This window comes from Medicago truncatula, chromosome 5 (assembly GCF_003473485.1).
Source record: "Medicago truncatula cultivar Jemalong A17 chromosome 5, MtrunA17r5.0-ANR, whole genome shotgun sequence".
In the NCBI taxonomy this organism is placed as follows: Eukaryota; Viridiplantae; Streptophyta; class Magnoliopsida; order Fabales; family Fabaceae; genus Medicago; species Medicago truncatula.
Genome location: NC_053046.1, coordinates 43,957,457 through 43,978,582, shown reverse-complemented (window position 1 = coordinate 43,978,582; position 21,126 = coordinate 43,957,457). Strand labels below are relative to the sequence as shown.

The 21,126-nt window shown below is 33.0% G+C and overlaps 1 protein-coding gene, 1 long non-coding RNA gene and 1 pseudogene across 2 annotated transcripts; 2 read left to right on the top strand and 1 right to left on the bottom strand.

The window, feature by feature from the left end:
• Positions 1-242: 242 nt before the first annotated feature.
• Positions 243-2,335, bottom strand: LOC112421825 (uncharacterized). The gene is made up of 3 exons (XR_003012142.2): positions 2,082-2,335; positions 1,845-1,914; positions 243-497 (listed from the first exon to the last, which is right to left on the bottom strand). It is a non-coding gene; the product is annotated as an uncharacterized lncRNA (long non-coding RNA).
• Positions 2,336-3,911: 1,576 nt separating this feature from the next.
• LOC11434880 (probable E3 ubiquitin-protein ligase ARI7) lies at positions 3,912-6,138 on the top strand (annotated as a pseudogene).
• A 10,485-nt stretch (positions 6,139-16,623) lies between these two features.
• Positions 16,624-18,228, top strand: LOC11419646 (cytochrome b561 and DOMON domain-containing protein At2g04850). Its single transcript, XM_003617931.4, has one exon. The coding sequence runs from the start codon at positions 16,652-16,654 to the stop codon at positions 17,978-17,980; it is 1,329 nt and encodes a 442-aa protein (XP_003617979.1). The 5' UTR covers positions 16,624-16,651; the 3' UTR covers positions 17,981-18,228.
• Positions 18,229-21,126: the final 2,898 nt, after the last annotated feature.

The following is a 21,126-nucleotide window of genomic DNA, read 5'->3' as shown; positions in this document are numbered from 1 at the left end:
TACCAACCACAAATCATGCATATACCAATTGAACACACCAAATCATGAAGTGTGGTCCTGCCTCAGTTGACATGAAAGTGTTAAGGATTTTTATATAACAAAACATATGTCACGACCCAAAATTTATAATCGTGACCGGCGCACGAACTAGAACATCCTAGTCCGGCAAGCCTATTGACGACACTTAACAAACTATAATTTAAACAATTTTTAAATCAAAATTCATTTAAAATGATATCCACTGAAATTTCAACAGAGTATCCTCTGTACTTTGAATATTTTCCAAGATATGAATCCTGTCTATAAACTTGTATTATCAACCAGAATCTCAAAGTAACATAACTAGATGTTTGTACAACTCAACAGAACAGTTCTAGACTACCAATAGCTGCAGATACATCGACCATTCAATTTATATACATAGGAAACCTACCAAAAGAGTGACATTGATAGATCCTTAACCCTGCTAGAAGCTTTCTACACAATTGACTTTGAATCTGAAAAAAAAAATAGAAAATAAAAGAGTAAGTCACAGGGACTTAGTGAGAGACAACAATCACCACCAACTAGAAGGGAAACACACAAGAGCACGATTAGTTACTTTTCTCAAATCTAATTTTTAATTTACAAGGCTAGTAACCGTATAAAAATATAACAACTCACAATCAAGTGTACCATGAAAATTCATAAAACTTTGTAAATTTATCAAACCAAACAAGACTATCGGAATTTCAATGTCGTCAAGAGGTGAAATCAAATCCACAACTTTAAAGAAAATATAGAAATCGATTATAATGAAAATGAATCGAGATAATCAAATCCAAATAAAATATAAAAAAATCGAACTTAATGAAATGAAATCAAAATAATCACTTCAAAGAAAATATAAAACCATATTCAATTTCATAATACCAAAATAATCAACTTTAAATAAAGTATAGAAATCCAACTTTAGTGAAAATAATCAAATGGGTGAATCGAGAACTAGCTCCATCTCGTTGATAGTCCTCTCCTCCTAATGGTGGCCTTTCCATGGGGCGGCTCCATCTAACGGATAGCTCTTTTCTCTCGACTCAAAACAAAGTGTAAAACAATTTCAATTAGACAGTTTACCTCTCATTGATAGCCCTCTCCTCCTAATGGCGGCCTTTCCATAGGGGCGGCTCCATCTAATGGGGTAACTCTACCTAATTGAAATCACATACTAGGTGCACCTAGGTCGTCGTCATTATAACCGTAATCTTCAAAACACCATTCTTAAAACACATGTCTAAAACCATATTTCGGAACATAACGAAACTTATGTCGATATACGTTCATCAAAACTCAATCGAAAATCTACTACTTATTATCATAAGTAAATTCAAATCCAAATCGCGTACATATTAGTTTCAATTCATTTCAAAAGTGCATACTTTAAACCATGCTTTACAACATTGAAAACTAGTGCCAAGATACATGAAATAAATTTCAATTCTTAAATCCACTACTTTATAAATCATAAGACATAGGTCAATCGAAAACTCAAATCCAAATGGAGTGTATAATAGTACCAAATTAATTTTCAAACATATTTCTCAAAATCGTATTTCTCTATATCTCAAAACTCACATCATAGTAGATGTAACTAAATCTCGATTGCAAAACATTTGCTCAATAAATCATAGACAAGTTCAAAACAGAGACCATAATAATATTCATGACCTTAAACATCAATTTCAACGATAAGAAAAATGTTCAAAGGGTGTGCTTCCCGTTTTGAGAAATACTTTAACTTATAAAATCACCAAAATATCAATAATAGCGATAATTAAAATAAGTGATAATGATCGTCATCAACTCACAGATATGACGAAAGAACTCAATTCCTAGTGATGCCTTTCTGAATGACCACCGGAGTAATTTCCACCGAATCTGAACATCAATAATATTTTCTCATGAATTAGAAACTCATTCTACCACTTCTCTAACTAGAGTTAACCATGAAATCCCTATATTATCCATTCTAACCTACAAAATAATTTCTAACGAATCTTCATGTGTAAATAAACACTAATTGAATTGTAAGTTGATAAATATACCTCAAAGAGTCTCAATGAGCAACTCTCACAATATGGGTATTCTCCTTCTACTTCAAAGCACAAACCCTAACCCCCAAAATTCTACCAATAGAGCTTGAATATGAAGTTGCTTTACTTAGATGACCAATTATTCTTAAGGATGATTGATTTGGGAAAGGAAGGAAAAAGAAATGGAAGAAGAGGAATGAGGGACAGAGAGCTAACGGAAGTGAAGGAGAATGGAAAGGGAAAGTTATGTGTTATGTTTTTTTTTTTTTCTCCCACGTGAGTGTGTAGAAAGTTCTATGTATATTATATTATTATTATTATTATTACTTATTTATTTATTTTTGTTTTTTCCCATTTACTAAAACGGTGTGTTTCAACATAGACACAAACAATGCTGGGATTCAACGTCGAGGTTCCTGCAACCTAATGAACCAATGTTTCTGAGGTGTGACAACGAATATCCTTCAGTTTTAAATGCCAACCTTGAGATTTCACAAGGCAAAAATCAGAATATTACTCAACAAAAACATAACTTTCTTTATAGAGAGAGGACGTGAACAAGATTAATTGATTTGAACTATAAGCCATAAAGCTTGAACCAAATTCAGTTTATTCATAAAAGCATAGATACTATTTTTACATAAAACTAAAGGCAAAAGATTATTCTTATTGATATTGAAACCATATCAATTTGTATGCAATGTCATATCCAAGAAAAGGAATTACTTATTTATTCCACCAATTGGAAGAAGGTCTTCCTTGTAAACTGCTATATTACAATATTCTCCTTTAAGATCAAGCACCTCAATCATTTGGGTTCTTAAGTCAAACCAATTTATTTCTCTGTCTTTCTTTCTGAAGATTATTTTACCCTTTGTCATTCCAAAAGGTTCTTCAACGCAATGCAACGGCCCAACAATAAAGAGTTTAATCCATGATTCTTTTACACTTAGTTCACCCAAAATTGATATGTTACAAGTAGTCGTTTGGTCTTCATAAGTGATCAAGGCAATGTATCCATTTAACACCACCAATTGTTTCTGTGTAGATCCTTCTCCAAGAGAGCCATCATCTATGTCCAAGGGTATAGGTGTGGTAAAAAACACCTCTTTGTTCAAATCAAATGACACCAACTTTGTTTCAAATTCAGAATCAGAATGCATTATAATACCCAACCAATGACACATTCCATTCATGTACACCTTGTCCCTAGTTGAGGAAAAATGTTTTATAGGCAGAGGCATAACAACATCAAGTTTCCTCCAAGAGTTACTTCTTAGACTGTATATCTTCCAAAAGGGTTCAGGTGTATCTCCCAATGGCTTATAACCAATACATTCATAGGACGGTGGGGCTAAAAACATCACATAATTAATCATCTTATAGTCATCTGTACGAGAATCATAGCCAAATCCACAAGCATAACTAAATGAGTAAAAATTAATCACATCATGGCTACCATTTGCAGCAAACGGTTGAATCCTATTCGGGCTATGAGGAATGACCTTGAATTCCTCTGTAGTTGGATTCCATAGTGCAAATCGTGCATAACTTTCGTACTTACTAGCAGGTGTGTACTTACTACGAAGAAAACATTTGACACAAATAAAGTCATTAAAACCGCCGAAATCAAAAATTTCAAAACGGTAGAAACGATAAGGAGTTTCACTTCCTTCTTGAAATGGATTTGGTAGAATTAATTTGGCTGTATTTTCAAATTTCTCGCCAGAAAAAGAATACAAAACTCTCGTATATATGTCTCCGTATAGGTTTTGACGCAGTAGCATGAGAGATACATTATGGTGATAAGAAGGGTCGTCAGATAAGAGATTGGTACGGACCATGTTCATGAAAAAAGGATTTTCAAATAGAAGTGACCATGATTTACGTACGCATCCAAATCGCTTCAAAGATTTAATCGGTAATTTTGATAGAATTGAGAAGGTAATATCATCATGTATATAGGTACCAACCTTTTCTTGCATGGCAGTCACATATTTCTTCTCCATCTCCGATGAGCTTTGATTGCAATTGGTAGCCTGAGTAACTAACCAGCGACGGAAGAATGAGAGTGTGAAAAAGCACACTTACGCGAAACCTAGAAAAAGATACTAAATTTTTTGGTGTATCCGCTCAAGTTTATATAACCTTCAAACTGAAACAAACATATATAACCGCTTCCGCTATATAAGTGTTTTCTGCGATTAATCTGAAATTTTGTTTTTTTTAGCACAAGATGCATGTTATGTTATGCTTGTTTACCCACCCACTTTTTCATGGTAAAAATAGTAGAAGTTATGAAATATCATTTGATTATGAAATTGATTTGTAAAGTAAGATAATGTTATAAAACAAGTTTAAGTAAAAGGTAAAATTTTTGTTCAAAAAAAGTAAAAGGTAAAATTGAAATAAAAACTAATTATACTAAAACTTGATCTTTTTGTAGTATAAGTATTTAAAAGATTTAATTATTTATTTTTTTTGAAAGAAAGAGATTTAATAATTTAATTAAAAATGATTAAATTGTAAATAATATATATATAGCTCAGTTGGCAGGGACATGCATTGTTATATGCAGGGTTCGGGGTTCGAACCCCGGAAGAATTCTAGCCACTAGGCTACCTGACAAAAAAAAAAATATATATATATATATATATACACACACACACAAACACACTCGCGTGCACATAAAGGGTCAAATTGGAAAAGAAAATATCACACCAAAATTATGTATTTGTTTATTTATTTTTTTGACAAAAATAAACGATATTTATTTATTCAAATTGATAGAGTGCATCGATACAATACAAATTCAAAGTCGCTAAAAATAAAAAGGATGAATTTGTTAACAAACTCACAACATCCATGTTAATAGCATAAAACGACACAATTATTTCTTCTGATCTCTTTGTTTTGCTTAGACCAAGTGGTGTCCTGCTCCTGGTTGTGAACATGCGGTTAATTTTGTTGCTGGTGGTGAAAATTATGACGTATCTTGCCTCTGTTCATATAGCTTTTGCTGGAATTGCACTGAAGATGCTCACCGTCCAGTGGATTGTGGCACAGTGTCGAAGTGGATTTTGAAAAACAGTTCAGAATCCGAAAACACGAACTGGATACTTGCTAACTCGAAGCCGTGTCCCAAGTGCAAGAGACCAATTGAAAAAAACCTAGGGTGCATGCATATGACTTGTACTCCACCTTGCAAATTTGAATTTTGCTGGCTATGCCTTGGTGCATGGTCAGACCATGGTAGCAGCACTGGCGGTTACGACGCTTGCAATCGTTATGAAAACTCTAAATTAAAGGGGGATTATGATGAAACTGAAAAAAGAAGAGAAATGGCAAAGAATTTATTGGAGAGGTATACACATTATTATGAGCGGTGGGCTAGCAACCAATCTTCAAGGCAAAAAGCTCTTGCTGATCTACACCAGATGCAAACGGTTCATATAGAGAAGCTTCGTGACGCACAGTGCCAAGCTGAAGCAGAGCTTAAGTTCATAACCGAGGCTTGGTTACAAATAGTTGAGTGCAGGCGGGTATTGAAGTGGACATATGCATATGGATACTATTTAGCAGAGCATGAGCATGCTAAAAAGCAGTTCTTTGAGTACTTGCAAGGTGAGGCAGAATCAAGTTTGGAGAGACTTCATCAATGCGCGGAAAAGGAACTCCAAGTATTCCTCAGTACTGAAGACCCGTCTAAAGAATTCAACGATTTTCGCTCAAAACTAGCTGGATTGACCGGTGTGACTAAAAACTTCTTCAAGAATTTGGTTAGTGCATTAGAGAATGGTTTATGTGATGTGGATAGTAATGGAGCTGCTACAAGCAAAGCAACGAGTTTAAAAAAAATGTCGCAGGGAGCAGTAAGGGAAGAAGTGGAAGAGGAAAGGGGACAAATCGAGCTACAGTGTCCAGCATAATAACTAATGATAATGAGTGGTCTTGTGAGCAATGTACCTATGCAAACGTCGGATCTGCCACTGCATGTGCGATGTGTTGTGTAATCAACAGTGTCAATGACCCACTACAAAAAAATGTCTTTTGTTCAAAGGCTTGTTAGATGATAAAGTTATTGGGCTATGTTATTGGGTCCGTTAGTTTAGAGTCCTTTATGTTTTATTTTTATTTTTTTTGTACCCTTTTGTAATGCTAAGCTATTAGTATTCTATGAAACCCTAGCTATCGTCGTTGTTTTGTTATTGTCTTTGAAACCTAGACTATTAACGTGGTATCAAGAGCTTTGTTTGATCCATCTTAAACTACGGTTCCGTTATTGAGTTCTCAAAACATTTGGGAATATAATTGCGTTTTTTCTTGAATGATTGGTTCGAATTTGCGGCTTTTGTTCTAGTGAAGAAAATTGAATTTGTTGCTTTTTTTTGCTAGCAATATGTGGTCTATTCTTTTGAATTTGTGCTGCTGCGTTTTTGCGTCTCTATTGGTGCCATTTTTGGTGGTGGTACATTTTGGCTTGTGTTGTCTGAGGAGATGTGAGTGTCTTGTGTCTTTTGTTTTTGTGTGGCTACGAAGTACTTGTTCCTAGCATCTAGTTACGTTGATTTTGATTTAGTTGTTGTCATTGCTTTCATTTAGTCTGTATTTTTTGGGACTGCCGTGTGCGTTTTGTTGGATTTGTATCTTTGTTTCATGCGAGTTTGGTTATAACAAGTTGGAAGTATTTTGCACCTCTCTCCATAGGGAGGGAGTTATTAATTTAAGGGTTAATATATGTTGGTTTAATCGCACTTTTGGACCTCTATCTTTCCAAAAATTGTGGTTATGGACCCCTAACTAATTTAAATATAAAACAGTCCACTATGTTTTGATTCTTTGGCAGTTTTGAACCCCCAGTCCAGTGTTGACTCGGTCAACGCTAACGTGACACCCTAAGTGAGGTGCCACATTTCAAATTTTTTATTTTTATTTTGCTTTGGGGGTCCAAAACTGCCAAAAAATCAAAACATAGGGGGCTGTTTTGTATTTAAATTAGTTAGGGGTCCATAACCGCAACTTTTAAAAAGATAGGGGCTCCAAAAGTGCAATTAAGCCATATATGTTTACCCATGTAATATTAGCAATTTCCGGTTTAACCTCATGTAAAAAAAAGTTGTTTAGATTCCAACCCTGTTATTTGAATTTTTTTATTTTTTATTTTGGACCTTCATGACATCAAATTACAAAATTTAAGGTACTTTCGCCCTTGTAATTTGAGAGAATTTCGGTTTATCCCTATCATATCATCGATATTTCAGGTTACCCCCTGCCATATCATTGATTTTGTACAGCCAAAATTCATGAAGGTTTAAAACCGAAATTCTTCAAATTACAGAGTTGGAATCTAAACACATTTTTTTTACAGGGGGTAAACCGGAATTCACTAATATTACAGGGGATAAACATATAACCCTTAATTTAATTTGGGACACCAGCTAAATTAGAAGTATCCTCCTCCATCCAACAATAATGAATGTTTAAATTGGACATATACAAAATAAATATTTAAATATAAATATTAATTAGACTATAAATGATCAAAAATATATTTTAATTATCGAGCGATTACAATATAAGTATTTATACCAAATATATGTCACAAGTACATGCTGCGGAAATAATTGAGAACTGAGAAATTATAAATTGAGTTGTGAAGAAAACAAAACAGGCTTGGCATAATTCATAGCACGAAACATTCTAGGTTAGGCCAAACACCAATGGCATAAAATCTACCAATCAAGAGTACATTGCCGCAAACACATCACAGACAAGAAATGTGTTTGTTTGAACTTTGGATTCATGCACAACCTAATGAAAGGAATGGTTTAAAAAGAGTGTTTGAACCAATTAGGCCTAGGCATAGATATTGCAAATAGGAAGTAATGAAATTCAAACAGATATATCTTGCTCATTAGATTATTAAGGTTTAAAAATATAAGATATTTGTACTTAATGGTAGAGGCCATTCAATAAAATCAAATGATCATTCTTATAAATGAAAGAAAAATCAGGTAAGGTAACATAAAGAACGACAGTAAACCTTCAAAATAAGCTAGAAATTTCCTGATAATGATTATGATATTAATAATTGACAAACCACTTTCAGTACATGGTAAAATCCTAATAACAACAATCACCTCTTGGACGAAAATAAGAAGAAAAAATTAAATACTTTTTCTTTCCAATGGAAGAAAGTTTTCTTTATGAATAATTAACCTACAAGCAAATTCATATTTATTAACATCAAGGTTCTCAATCATTTGAGTATTTAAATCGAACCAAGCATGTTCAGCGTCTTTTTTTGCGACCAACACCTCACCCTTCTTTCCTGCTCGGATAATAAGATACTCGAGACAAGGTAAGGGCCCTACAATGAAGATCTTAGTCCATGATTCTTTTACACCGAGTTCGCCTAAAATTGAAATGTGAAATGTAGATGTGTCTGTGTAGTTTAAGATCAACGCAATAGAACCATTTAAAAGCACCAAGTGGGTCAGCACAGAACGAATATCGAAAATATCATCTCCCATATTAAGGAGTCGAAAGATATATCTTCCCATGGAAGCACATCAAGATCACAATCACTCATTTGAGAAAATCCTAAATGTCGTAACAATTTATAGTCATCTTTGACACGGTCATAACCAAACGCTTCCCTATCAGCCCAATTAAGCTTCCCAGTAAGGTCCAGAACTATAAGGGCTGGGAGGAATGAGCTTGAATTCTTTAGTAGATGGGTTCCACAATATAATATTTTCTTTATATGCACAAACCAGACAAAGAATTCCATGAACACTACCAGAACCTAAAATATCAAAACCAGAAACATAACCTGGAAGCGGCCTTGGCCAATCTAATTTGGCCCTATTTCCAAACCTCTCACCAGAAACAGAATATAACTCAAATCTTTCTTTCCAATAACCAGCAAAAGGAGCAAGTATTTTTTTTATGTAGGAGGAGAGATGTATCATCATAAATAGAATGATCCTTTGTTAAGAAACCCTTGCCGTAGGCACTAATGAAATTAGGGTTATCAAATAAGAGAGACCATGATTTGCACACACATTCAAATCGTTTGGTTGATTTAATAGGTAATTTTGAGAGAATAGAGAAAGCAATATCATCATGTATATATTGAGTCTTAATTACCTTTGCGGTCTCATTTGTCGAAACCACGACAACGAATCTTTTCATCACGATTTCACGAATATTGCAAGCTGCAGTTTGAATTTCAAGCAGCAACCAACCAAGCGGATATGAGATTGATGGATCAAACCAATGGAAACCCGAGGAGACGTAAAAGTATCGTTGCAGCAATTGAGGATGAGTTTATAAAATGAAAAGGCTTTAATATGCAAACCGTCCCTGTAATTTCGCGTGTTTTTGCAAATCGTCCCTGTATCTTTTTTTGTTTCAAAATCATCCTTGTAAGTTGCCAATCGTTTGCAATTCATCCCTCCCGTTAACTCCTGTTACAAAAACGTTGTGGTGGCGGACGGAGACATACATGGTGAAGTCTGAGTTGGCAAAAGCTTGCTTATGTGTCAAGAGAGATGATGAGTGGCTAGAAAGGAGAGACCAAAACCAAAAGCACAAAATTGCAGAGGGATGCAATTAAAAAAAAAAAGTAAATTTAGTTCATTCCTCTCCCTTTACTTTTTCTTCTTCATCTCCAACCCCAGTTAAAAATGTGTATGTGTTGGATTTTTGATGATAAGAGTGCATCAACATATTCTTAGTTTTTCTCCCCAAAATCAAGAACACTTCACACTAGGTAAAGGCTCATGATACCACTTGAATTCATTGATTTCATGTGAAGAATAGAAAAGAAGGGTGAGCTGAGTGTGTTGTTGAATGCGTTCAAAAAGAGAAGTAACATGGGGAATCACCAACAGAAACATGGCTGAACGAATTGCAAAAATCTACTTCTTTTTCTTTCTTTTCTATTGAAACAAGAAAAAGAATCATGGAAGGAAAGGAGAAGAAGAAACATTGCTCATCTAGGTGTATTTTTGGATCAAGCGTTTGAGATTTGATACTCTGAAATTATCCCTCTCAAACCTGTAGAACAATCACTCATTCTCCATTACAACAATGAGGTCAATAATTTGTGGGACATTCTCGAATCTTGCAAGTAAACGGTTCCTTTTCACCCATCTCTAGTTAACTCACTTACTCACAATTTCTCCTTTCAAGTTTCTCCTCCAAAATTTGTTTTTTCTTGTTGAATCGAGTACCCTTTTGGATGAATTAAAACGTGTATGTTTTGGATTTTTGAGTTGTTGCATGAACAAAAGGGTGCTTTTGGATCTATCTTGTTTGAGGATTTATGAAATTTTGGGTTTGGATTTAACACTAAATGGAAAAAATGGATTTATTTATGTTCCTGCTGTGGTTTAACATGTGAGTGATGCTTGGTACTAGCAGACTAAAATATGTTAATGCTTAAGATGGTAGAGTTTTAATTGGGGTTGGATATGAAGAAGAAAAAATAGAGGGAGAGGAATGAACAAAATGTATGTTTTTTTAATTTCATCCCTCTGCAATTTTGCGTTTTTGGTTTTGGTCCCTCCTTTCTAACCACTCATCATCTCTCTTGACACATAAGCAAGCTTTTGCCAACTCACACTTCGCCGCGTGTGTCTCCGTCTGCCACCACAACGTTTTTGTAACGGGAGTTAACGGGAGGGACGAATTGCAAACGGCTAGTAACTTACAAGGATGATTTTGAAACAAAAAAAGATACAAGGACGATTTGCAAAAACACGCGAAATTACAGGAACGTTTTACATATTTAAGCCAAATGAAAAATAATATTGTTACAAAACTATTTTTTTGTGTTTTTGTTACAAAACTATTGGGATAAGCATTTATCTATACTATATATATATATATATATATATATATATATATATATATATATATATATATATATAAAGAAATTACCATTTTAAATAAAATAACACATGTAACAAATAGATAAAAATAAATTTAATTTAAATATTAAAACAAATGTAATAAACGTGAGCAAAAAATAATGTTAAAGATTGGACTTTAAATCCTCTACAAAAAAAGATTAGTAACAAACATGAACAAAAAATAATGTTAAAGATTGAACTTTAAATCCTCTAAAAAAAAAAGATTGGTAACAAACGTGAGCAAAAATATTACTAAATATTGCACTTTAAATCCTCTAAAAAAAATATTAGTAACAAACATGAGCGAAAAATAATGGTAATGATTGGACTTTAAATCCTCTAGAAAAAAGATTACAACTCAAAATATTTTAGAAAAAGATTTGTTAGCACTATATTAAATATTAAATATTAATAAGTAGGGTTCTCACAGTTCATAGTTTGTTTCCGCATTGTTTAGTTTTTCTCAACCTCTCTCAGCCCTCTACATCAAAATTCATAATTAACATGTAAGTTTTTTTTTTTCTTTTTCTTTCATGTTACAACTAATCATAGTCGATTAATTTTATGGATTATTTAACTTTGTTGGTTTATAATTGCTTATACAAACTAGGGTTAATCAAGTAAATGGTTCTGTAAATATTCAAAATTTCATTTTTAGTCATACAAAATAAAATTGCATTGTTTAGTCCCTGAAAATTTTGTGTCATCATTTTTAATCCCTGTAAAAAATTTCATCAGCAATTTTAGTACCTATAAAAAATTTCCGTCAGCACTTTTGATCCCTGAAATTCTAAAGGAAAATGTCACATGGACTAAAAAATATGATTTTATTTTTGTAGGGACTAAAAACAAAATTATGGTTATTTATAGGGACCATTTACTTAATTAACTCTACAAACTATGATAACGTGGCTTTCTTTTTATATAAAGAGAACCATGGTTTTTTTTTTTAATTATTAAATAAATCATTATTTGTTTAATAAAGACAATATAGCTTCAGCAAGGTACGTAACGTCGATGATGACATTGAACCCTCTATCACTCAACTACTTTAAGCTTTCTAGGTGATCTTTGTTTCCCCACTCAAGTTTTTTTGTAGTTAGTTTAGTCAACAATGGTTGTCCTCTTCACATGCAAGTTGTGACACTCCACTATTGATAAAGACCTGCAATATTTTCAAATGGCCTTCCCTCACTGTTGTTGTTGTAGCATAGCCTCGGAACAATCTCACATTTACATTTGCTCCACATTCTATTTAATTTTAACACTTAAATATATTTATTTTGGCGACATGTCACACATCTATGACTTGAAATTGGGTAAACAGAGCACACCTAAATTGAGCAATGATGGATGTTGCTATTTGGACAAATATCACAGTCATACATTGATAAAAAAAAAATATTAAAAATTCATGCCTTCTTTTGTTTAAAAAAATTAAATATATACATGGTACTTTTAGTAACTCTTTCATTATTACCCCTTTAAAACAAAAAACAAAAATACATTTCATTATTAATCTTTTATATTTTACGGTTCTTATTAGAAAAATGGGAAATAAAAAAAGTTAACTATCGAGGGAGGATCACTAGAAAGTAAGGACAGAATATGAAAGGAAAAGAAAACATAGAATGGACAATGAGCAAACACAACAACGACTACTTCAAAGACAATAAAATTATAAACGACGGAAAGAAAAAGAAAAAGGAAATGAAGTTGAAATATCATGCACTAATGATATCGGTGAGCCAAACGTGCCCAATCAAATTTTCACAGGTATAAATTTTTCAAATACACACTTTCAAGGAACCATGATATTTGCATGTATTATCAGGTCTTATTTGTGGGCTAATACCAAGGTCATACATTTAGTACAAAATATGCTATCAATGAATGATCCGAAATTTGCACAATTTCTTATGTGAATTGGTGACGGTGTTGAACCTACCAAACCCAATGATATGGTGAGGATACCTCCTCAAATTGCGTTACCATGGGAAGGATAACGGTCAATACAAACTCTTATTGATCATATTTTTCCACAATTAGATTTGCATAGATGAGATGCATCATATATGGTCTGTCAAAATAGCCATAATTACACCTACAAATGATGATGTTCAAAAATTGAATGATATAATTATGAATCAGTTTCCAGGAGAAGAACATAATTTGTTGTCATTTGACGAAGTTGAAGGGAATACTCATAACTTATATCATATCAATATGAATTCTTAAACTCAATTGCTCAAGGAAGTATTCCACCATATATTTTAAAGGTAAAAAAAGGTGCAACGTTGATGCTGTTGCGAAACATAGACCCTATATATGGCATGTGTAATGGAACACGATTGTTATGCCGTGGTTTATTTAAGAATATGTTGGATATGGAAATCCTAACATGAAGCAATGCTGAAAAAAGAGCATTCTTACCCATAATTAAATTAAAAACAAATGTGAGTTCAGAACTTCCCTTTGTGCTTAGTAAAAAAAGTTTTCCGTTAGACTAGGTTTTGCTATTACATAAATAAGTCACAAGGGAAAACCATTCCCAATGTCGGAATCTATCTTCCACAACATGTTTTCAGCCATGGTCAATTATATGTAGCTTTATCAAGAGGAGTTTCTCAAAATTCAACAAAAGTTTTCATTAAAGATATTATTTTATCTTAATCATAGCAATGTTTTTTTTTACATAACATGTCATTTATACATTTATGTTATGATGTTACTAATTACTATTAGAATAAACAATAAATTATCATTATTTTATATGTAGGCAAACTAAAATATGTTGAGTTCATAAATAATTTAGTTATATGTCTTGACAATATTTTGTTTATAAATCAATATATAAATAATTTACAGTAATATTTAAAAATTTAAATCAAAATTATACAAACAAACATAATAAAATAATCACATACGTTAGCGCAGTAGAAAGAGCGCACAGACGGACATGATAATGCCCGTCTTTCCGCTAGTCCTATCTATAAAGTAAACTACTCGTTTCAATTCTTTTGGAATTAATTTTTTTCTCATTTCAAAAATACTTTAATTTTCAATACAAATTACACAAAATTCACCATCTAAATACTATAATATAAAATACTTTTATTTGCATTTATTTTATGAATTTATCATATAAATAATATAAAATAAAGCAAAGTGTGTGAAATTCTGGTAACATTGTGGTTGGTGACATTGACCAACCACAATGTCACAAGTGTCTTTCTTCTTTCTTTTTCATAATATTTTTTGTTTTTTTTTTTTGTACACGTGTGATATTATGATTGACCAATAACATCAATATCATCAACCATAATGTCACTCAAATATTATTCCTTTATTCAATAGCCCTATGTTGATTAAGTCCAAAAGAAACTTTTTTTTTTTTTCCATTCTTTTTTCCATTCAAATTATTATTTGGAACAGAATATTCACCTTTCAAGCTTTCCATTCCTCATACTCACTTGTAGGCACTTTATTCTCCTCAACACATGTTTCATGACCATTCTTGAGTCTTGTTTTCATTGACCAATCACTCTTCCTTGTCTTGTGTTCCACCGCTTGGTTGTGTTTCGTATTATGCTATATAGCCTTTGCTCCTTCCAATTTCATGAAGCCATTGATGACAAGTGCAAGCTTCCTTCCTCTTCGACATTGTCCTCCTCGATCATCTATCTTTGGTACTGCCACCAAACCAGGTGTCGTGCTGCAACAGCTGGTTGGGTGGACGTAGCGAGGATAAAAGACAATTGAGGGAAGCTGTGCTAGTGACAAATCCAACAGGCTTCAATATTTTTTGTTTAATTTCAAATATATGTTTACATTTGTATAATAACCGATTATTATCTTATATTTTTGTTCAATTTTCAATTTGTACGTGGGTATGTATTAATCAATTATTATTTATTAGTCCTCTTCATGTAAAAGAAATATAAAAAAGCAACATGTAATCAATTAAAAGCAAACACAGAAATCATTTTGTATCTTTTTTTTTTTACAAACATTTTGTATCTATTTTAGTAATTTATTGGCTCTCAGTTGTTCATTAACTAGAAAAAATATTTGGAAACCGGACTTTATTATGAAAAATAACACCAATAAATACTTGATGTGTGGAGCTTGATGTGTGGAGCAAGTAATAATCAAGTAACCAAATAAATGTATGGAAGTTATAAACACAAGCAAAGGTAGAAAACAGCAAGAGAAATGAAGAGAGAACACACGAAATTTGTTTACACAATTCGGCCCAAAACTGACCAGTATGATGAGTAACTTTACAAAAGAGATATCAATAGGTTACAAGAATAAGTCTCTCGCCTAATTCTACCCAAAGTCTCAATCTCTTCCCGTGAGTCTCTCGTCTAATTCTACCCAAAGTCTCAATCTCTTCCCGTGACCAAGAGACTCAGTCCTAATAGTTTCCCATGGTGAATGAACCCCAACCTTAGTGTTTGTTGCCAAGAGCAAATTCTATATAAACCTAATTTTGTGTTGCCTTCCAAACCCTTGTTTTCAGTCCCCTCTATCTCAAGGTTTACTCGATACAAAGTTTATATTTATAGTAAAAGTATCCCTCATAAAATTGGAACAAATCTGGCCCATAAAAATACGTTTCAAAAATATGTTGTTATGACACATCGGCCACCAATTTTCACCGTGGGCATCGAAAATTCACGCATCAAAAGGCTGCAATAGCACTGCAAAATCGGGCCCCGGATTCCATAAATCGGCCACCGATTTTCTGCTTCCAGAATTTCAATTTTGAGGACTGCTTACTTCTTTGTATCATGTGCACAATAGATCCCAGGAGCTACAACCTAAATAAATAAATGTTTGGTTACTTATGACATTCAACAATTTTAACTAAATTAGGATTTCGTGAACATGGCTGTTTTGAATCCTACAAAAAAGTGTTGAGACTTGGATTTAGGTGTTTTGAATCTGATACTCTATTGTTTCTGATATAAAAAAACCCAACGAGCCAAAAGTAATTATCACAAGCATGCTGATTTCATTATTGTTGTGGCCCTTTGCACTTTCCTTTGTGACTCGTGATTTTCTTATTTGGGACTTTGTCTACATTAGAGGCTTTTCTTCTTTAATTATAGTTTTTATTGGAGGTGTCCTATAATCCGATTGTCATGCCTGTTAAAAAATTACATTTACTTTTTCTTCATATCTGCCAAAACTTTCAGTAAAAAACAATATTGTATAACATGTCAATGTATATAATTAAATAGTACAAGGGTCCAAAAACTATCTCTCTGTGATTATAATTATAAATTTTTAGAAAACAAAAACAATGCTGAAATTATAATGTCATAACTTATATGATTATAACATAGCTTCAAAGGCAAGCACAATATGCAGACATAATCTGCAATATCTTATAAAAATCATAGCTACCACAAAAAGGAATAGCCCCACTAGACACAAGTGTATCTTATATGAGACCATAATGTCTTGTACTCTTATATTGTTAGATTATAAATTCTAACCAATCATAATAAGCCAAAAACATCAATTCTTATTATAGAGTCCACTCTTTTTTTCTTTTTTCTTTTTTAAATAAATCTCCACCAAACGCATAGATAGACTATTAATGGCTTTCCTTCAAAGTTAAGCACAAACTAACTTCCCTCAAAATCAATTATGACACATTCACACTTTTCACCCCTAAAGACATCATTAGAAAACACAAATCTTTTACAAAAGCTAGCTAGTAACAAACATCCATTACTACAAACATCTATCACCATGTTCCATGTTTATCTCTTCCTCCTCTCACTTTCCCTATGTTTCCTTCCTCACATTGTTTTCTCATCTCACTGCACAACAGAAACTTCCACTAAAACCTTTCAAAAATGCATGAATCTTCCTACACAACAAGCCTCAATAGCATGGACTTTACACCCTCATAGCTCCACCTTAGAACTAATTTTCTTTGGCACTTTCATTTCACCTTCTGGTTGGGTTGGATTTGGTATCAACCCTACTTCACCACAAATGACAGGAACTAATGCTTTGATATCATTTCCAGACCCAAATACAGGACAAATAGTTCTTCTACCTTTCATCCTTGACACTACTGTAAAACTCCAAAAATCACCACTTCTTTCTCAACCCTTTGATAATATCAACCTCCTCTCTTCCTCTGCAGCTATGTATGGTGGCAAAATGGCAACCATTCATAACGGTGCGCCTATTCAAATCTACGCTAAACTCAAACTCGAATCGAATAAAACCAAAATCCACCTTGTTTGGAATAGAGGTCTTTATGTTCAAGGCTACTCACCAACCATTCATCCAACAACATCAATTGATCTATCTTCTATTGCCACTTTTGATGTTTTGTCAGGTTCATCATCCTCATCATCTCAACACACTGACCTCACAATGTTAAGAGTGATTCATGGCGTCCTAAATGCAATATCTTGGGGTATACTTTTACCAACAGGAGCGATAACAGCACGTTATCTTCGACACTTTCAGACATTAGGCCCTTCATGGTTCTATGCTCATGCAGGAATACAAATGTTTGGTTTTATTCTTGGAACCGTTGGGTTTGGTATTGGTATTCAACTCGGGAAAATGACGCCAGGAGTTGAGTACGGACTCCACAGGAAGCTCGGAATAGCGGTGTTTTGCCTCGGAGCTTTGCAGACTTTGGCATTGTTGTTTAGGCCAAATACTACGAACAAGTTTAGGAAGTATTGGAAATCTTACCACCATTTTGTTGGTTACTCTTGTGTGGTTCTTGGCTTTGTGAATGTGTTTCAAGGATTTGAAGTGATTGGAGCTAGTAGGTCTTATGCCAAATTGAGTTATTGTTTAGGGCTTTCTACTCTTATTGGTGTTTCCATTGCTTTGGAGGTCAATTCTTGGGTTATTTTTTGTAGGAAATCTAAGGAAGAGAAAATGAGGAAAGAGGGACTTATTGGAACTAGCTCTGACAAAGGGAGTAGTGGCATCCACATTTGAGAGAGCAACAATGGTTCTCTAAAATATCACAACCAGATATCTTAGTCGTTGAATCAAGATCAGACTATTTATATTCGACTTCACTAAATCAAATTTTAAATGTAAACTCAAAATACACACCTTGCAATCTTGACCCGACAATCAAGACTTATTGATCATAGCGACCAATGTGATGTATAGACCAGATGGTATTTTAACTGTGTCTAATCTCAATTTTTGAGAATACATGCATATATTTTTTTTTTGTCTCATTGGAAGATATGAAAGTAAAAAAATGGACAAAAAAATCATTTTGGTAAAATATAAATTTGTCTAGCAAGGTAAATCGAAAGTTAACGGAAAAATATTTATTTGGATAAAAAATATATAAATCAGAATCTTTGAAGGGATGATTGTATATATTTTGAATCAATCATGATGAGAGAGGTTATAATATCATTAATTTGAAGGGAGAGGGAGTAATTTACTCAAATATAAATTCTTGTATACAATATATATTCATATAATAGCATTATCTTTGAAGGGAGGAGGAGTAATTTACTCAAATATAAATGGCTTAAATGTGCTTTTGGTCCCTTAACTATTTATTTGGTATCGATTTGGTCCTTTAACTAAAAAAAAGATTGTTTGAGTACTTTATCTTTATCTCCATTACCTGTTTTGGTCCCTTCTGTTAAAAAAATTCAAAAAACTGTTAGGGTTCATCTTCTTCCTTCTCTTTCCATCATCTTCATCATGATCTTCATCATCAACAACACACTAACCCAGAAAAAAAAATTCTTTTTCATCATCATCAAACCCCAAATCCTCTTCATCAAATCAACAAATCCTTCAATCTTTCCTCTTATGTGTTGAATCTTAAACTCAAAGCTTCCTTCTTTGATTAATCATCTGTTGAATCTCAAACCCAAATGATCTTCAATTTTCTGACTTCTCTCTCTTCCCTGCAATTCTTCACTGAACTCTCTCTCACGCCGACCGCCGCCTTCTCTCTCCCCTTTCTCTTCCATTCTTCTGTTTCTTTTCGATCTCCCACTCTCCCTCTCTTGCAGTCTCCCTTTGTGGGTTTAAAGAATAAAAAAAAAAAAAGATTTTTATAATCAAGTGTTGTTGTTGTTGGTTCGAGAATGGATTGTTTGGTGAAGGTTAGGATTTGGTTGTACGGTTGCAAGAGAATGAATTTTTTGGGCATGTAATGGTTTGAAGAGGTTGGATTTGGATTTAAAAAAAATTGTTGTTTGGTAAATTAAAATGATTTTTTTTTCTGAGTTGGTGTGTTTTTAATGATGAATATTATGAAGAAGATGATGGAAGGAGAAGGAAGAAGATGAATAATATAAACCCTAACGGTTTTTGGAATTTTTTTAACGGAAGGGACCAAAACAGGTAACGGAGATAAATATAATGTACTCAAACAATCTTTTTTTTAGTTAAGGGACCAAAGCGATACCAAATAAATAGTTAAGGGATCAAAAACACATTTAAGCCAATATAAATTCATGTATACAATATAAATCCATATATCACACGATTCAAGTTAACAATCAAGCTACACATCTTGTCAAAAAAAAAAATCAAGCTACACATACAATCTACCCATTTACATGCACGGGTGATATAAATTTATTTAGCATCGGAGAGTTCATATAGGTTGGGTAGCTCAATTGATTTGAATCGATGGATACGAAGTTGGAGGTTATAAAGGAAAAAATTAATTTAAACATGGTCAACCAAACTCACGTTTTGAGAAAGTTGCAAACTTGCAAAAATCATCATGCTACCATCAACAGGCATCCCTGAAATATTGTAAACCGAAAAACTAATATTACCATCTTGTAACAAATTATAACTTGTTATTGAAGATGTATAAGTTTTAAAACTTCCATTAGAATAATTTCAATAACAAAGTAGAGCTTGCAATCATACCATACTATTACTTTAAAGAGTATAGTATGATTGCAAACTCTAATAGGATATCAAAATTCTTTTGATGGAAGCTTTAAAATTTATACGTCTTCAATAGTAAATTATCAGATGGTACAATTAGGTAATATTAGATATCCGATTTACAATATTGCAGGGATGCATGTAAATGGTAGCATGATGATTTTAGCAAGTTTGCAACTTAAAAGTGAGCTTGGTTAATCATGTTCGACAAGAAAGGTTGATTTCTAGTGGAAGATTGATAATGTATGGTTTGACGACTTTATGTATGATTTTGCAGATTTGGGCCACATGATACTCAAATTTTGACAATTTGGGAGTTGGGTTAAAACTTTAAAACTCACTAGTGAATTAACATCATCTTGAGGGTTGCACTGCGTTGATATTAATACTATTTCAAAAATGAAAGCATGTAATTTACAATGATAAACTTTACAAATTAAACCCAACGAAGATATGTTCAATTTTTCATTTTAAATAAAAAATAATAATCATTCTGCATATATAATTTTGTTAAGTAGTGCAATTGATCTCAGTTTCAAACCACAATGTCAATTGCATTTAGGGTCAAGCATGAAACATACAATCCAAACGTATATGCAGAAAATTGTAAAGACAATTTGGGACAAGCTTTTTAGAGTAAAAGAGCAAAGATTCAATCCAATACTAAGAAATTCTTAATTCAAGAATAGTGATTTCTAATTTATAAGATCTATAGTTGCATCCGTACCAATGTGCTCGACAAATTAAAAACAAGACCATGCAAACAATTCTAACGGGAGTACAACTTCATTAATGTTGCAAACGAAGAAATTGCCTCAAAACATTAGTGTTAAATACGGTTTAAGGACATAATGTGTTTGCTAGAAAGATTTCTTGTATAAATTTGACATAGAATTATCTTTTTTTTTTTTTTGAGAGAAAGAAAATTATATCATTTCATTAAAAATTAGATCACTAATACATGTAGGAATATCATCAAAGATCTGGAAGCTAGTACTAGATGTGGCTGCCTTGGCTAGAGTGTGAGCAACCTCATTTGCTTGCCTCCTAATAAACTCAACATGAGAGTTTGTTAAGTAATTGTGACACCATTGGATACTCTTATCCATAATGGAGCCGAATTCGATGATATCTCCATGGCCTTTGTTGAAATAATCAGCTACTCTTTTAGAGTCAACCTCGAAATCAACATTTGTTAA

Coding starts and splice junctions, on each gene's coding strand:
- LOC11419646 (XM_003617931.4), top strand. CDS start 16,652: ATGACACATTCACACTTTTCACCCCTAAAGACATCATTAGAAAACACA.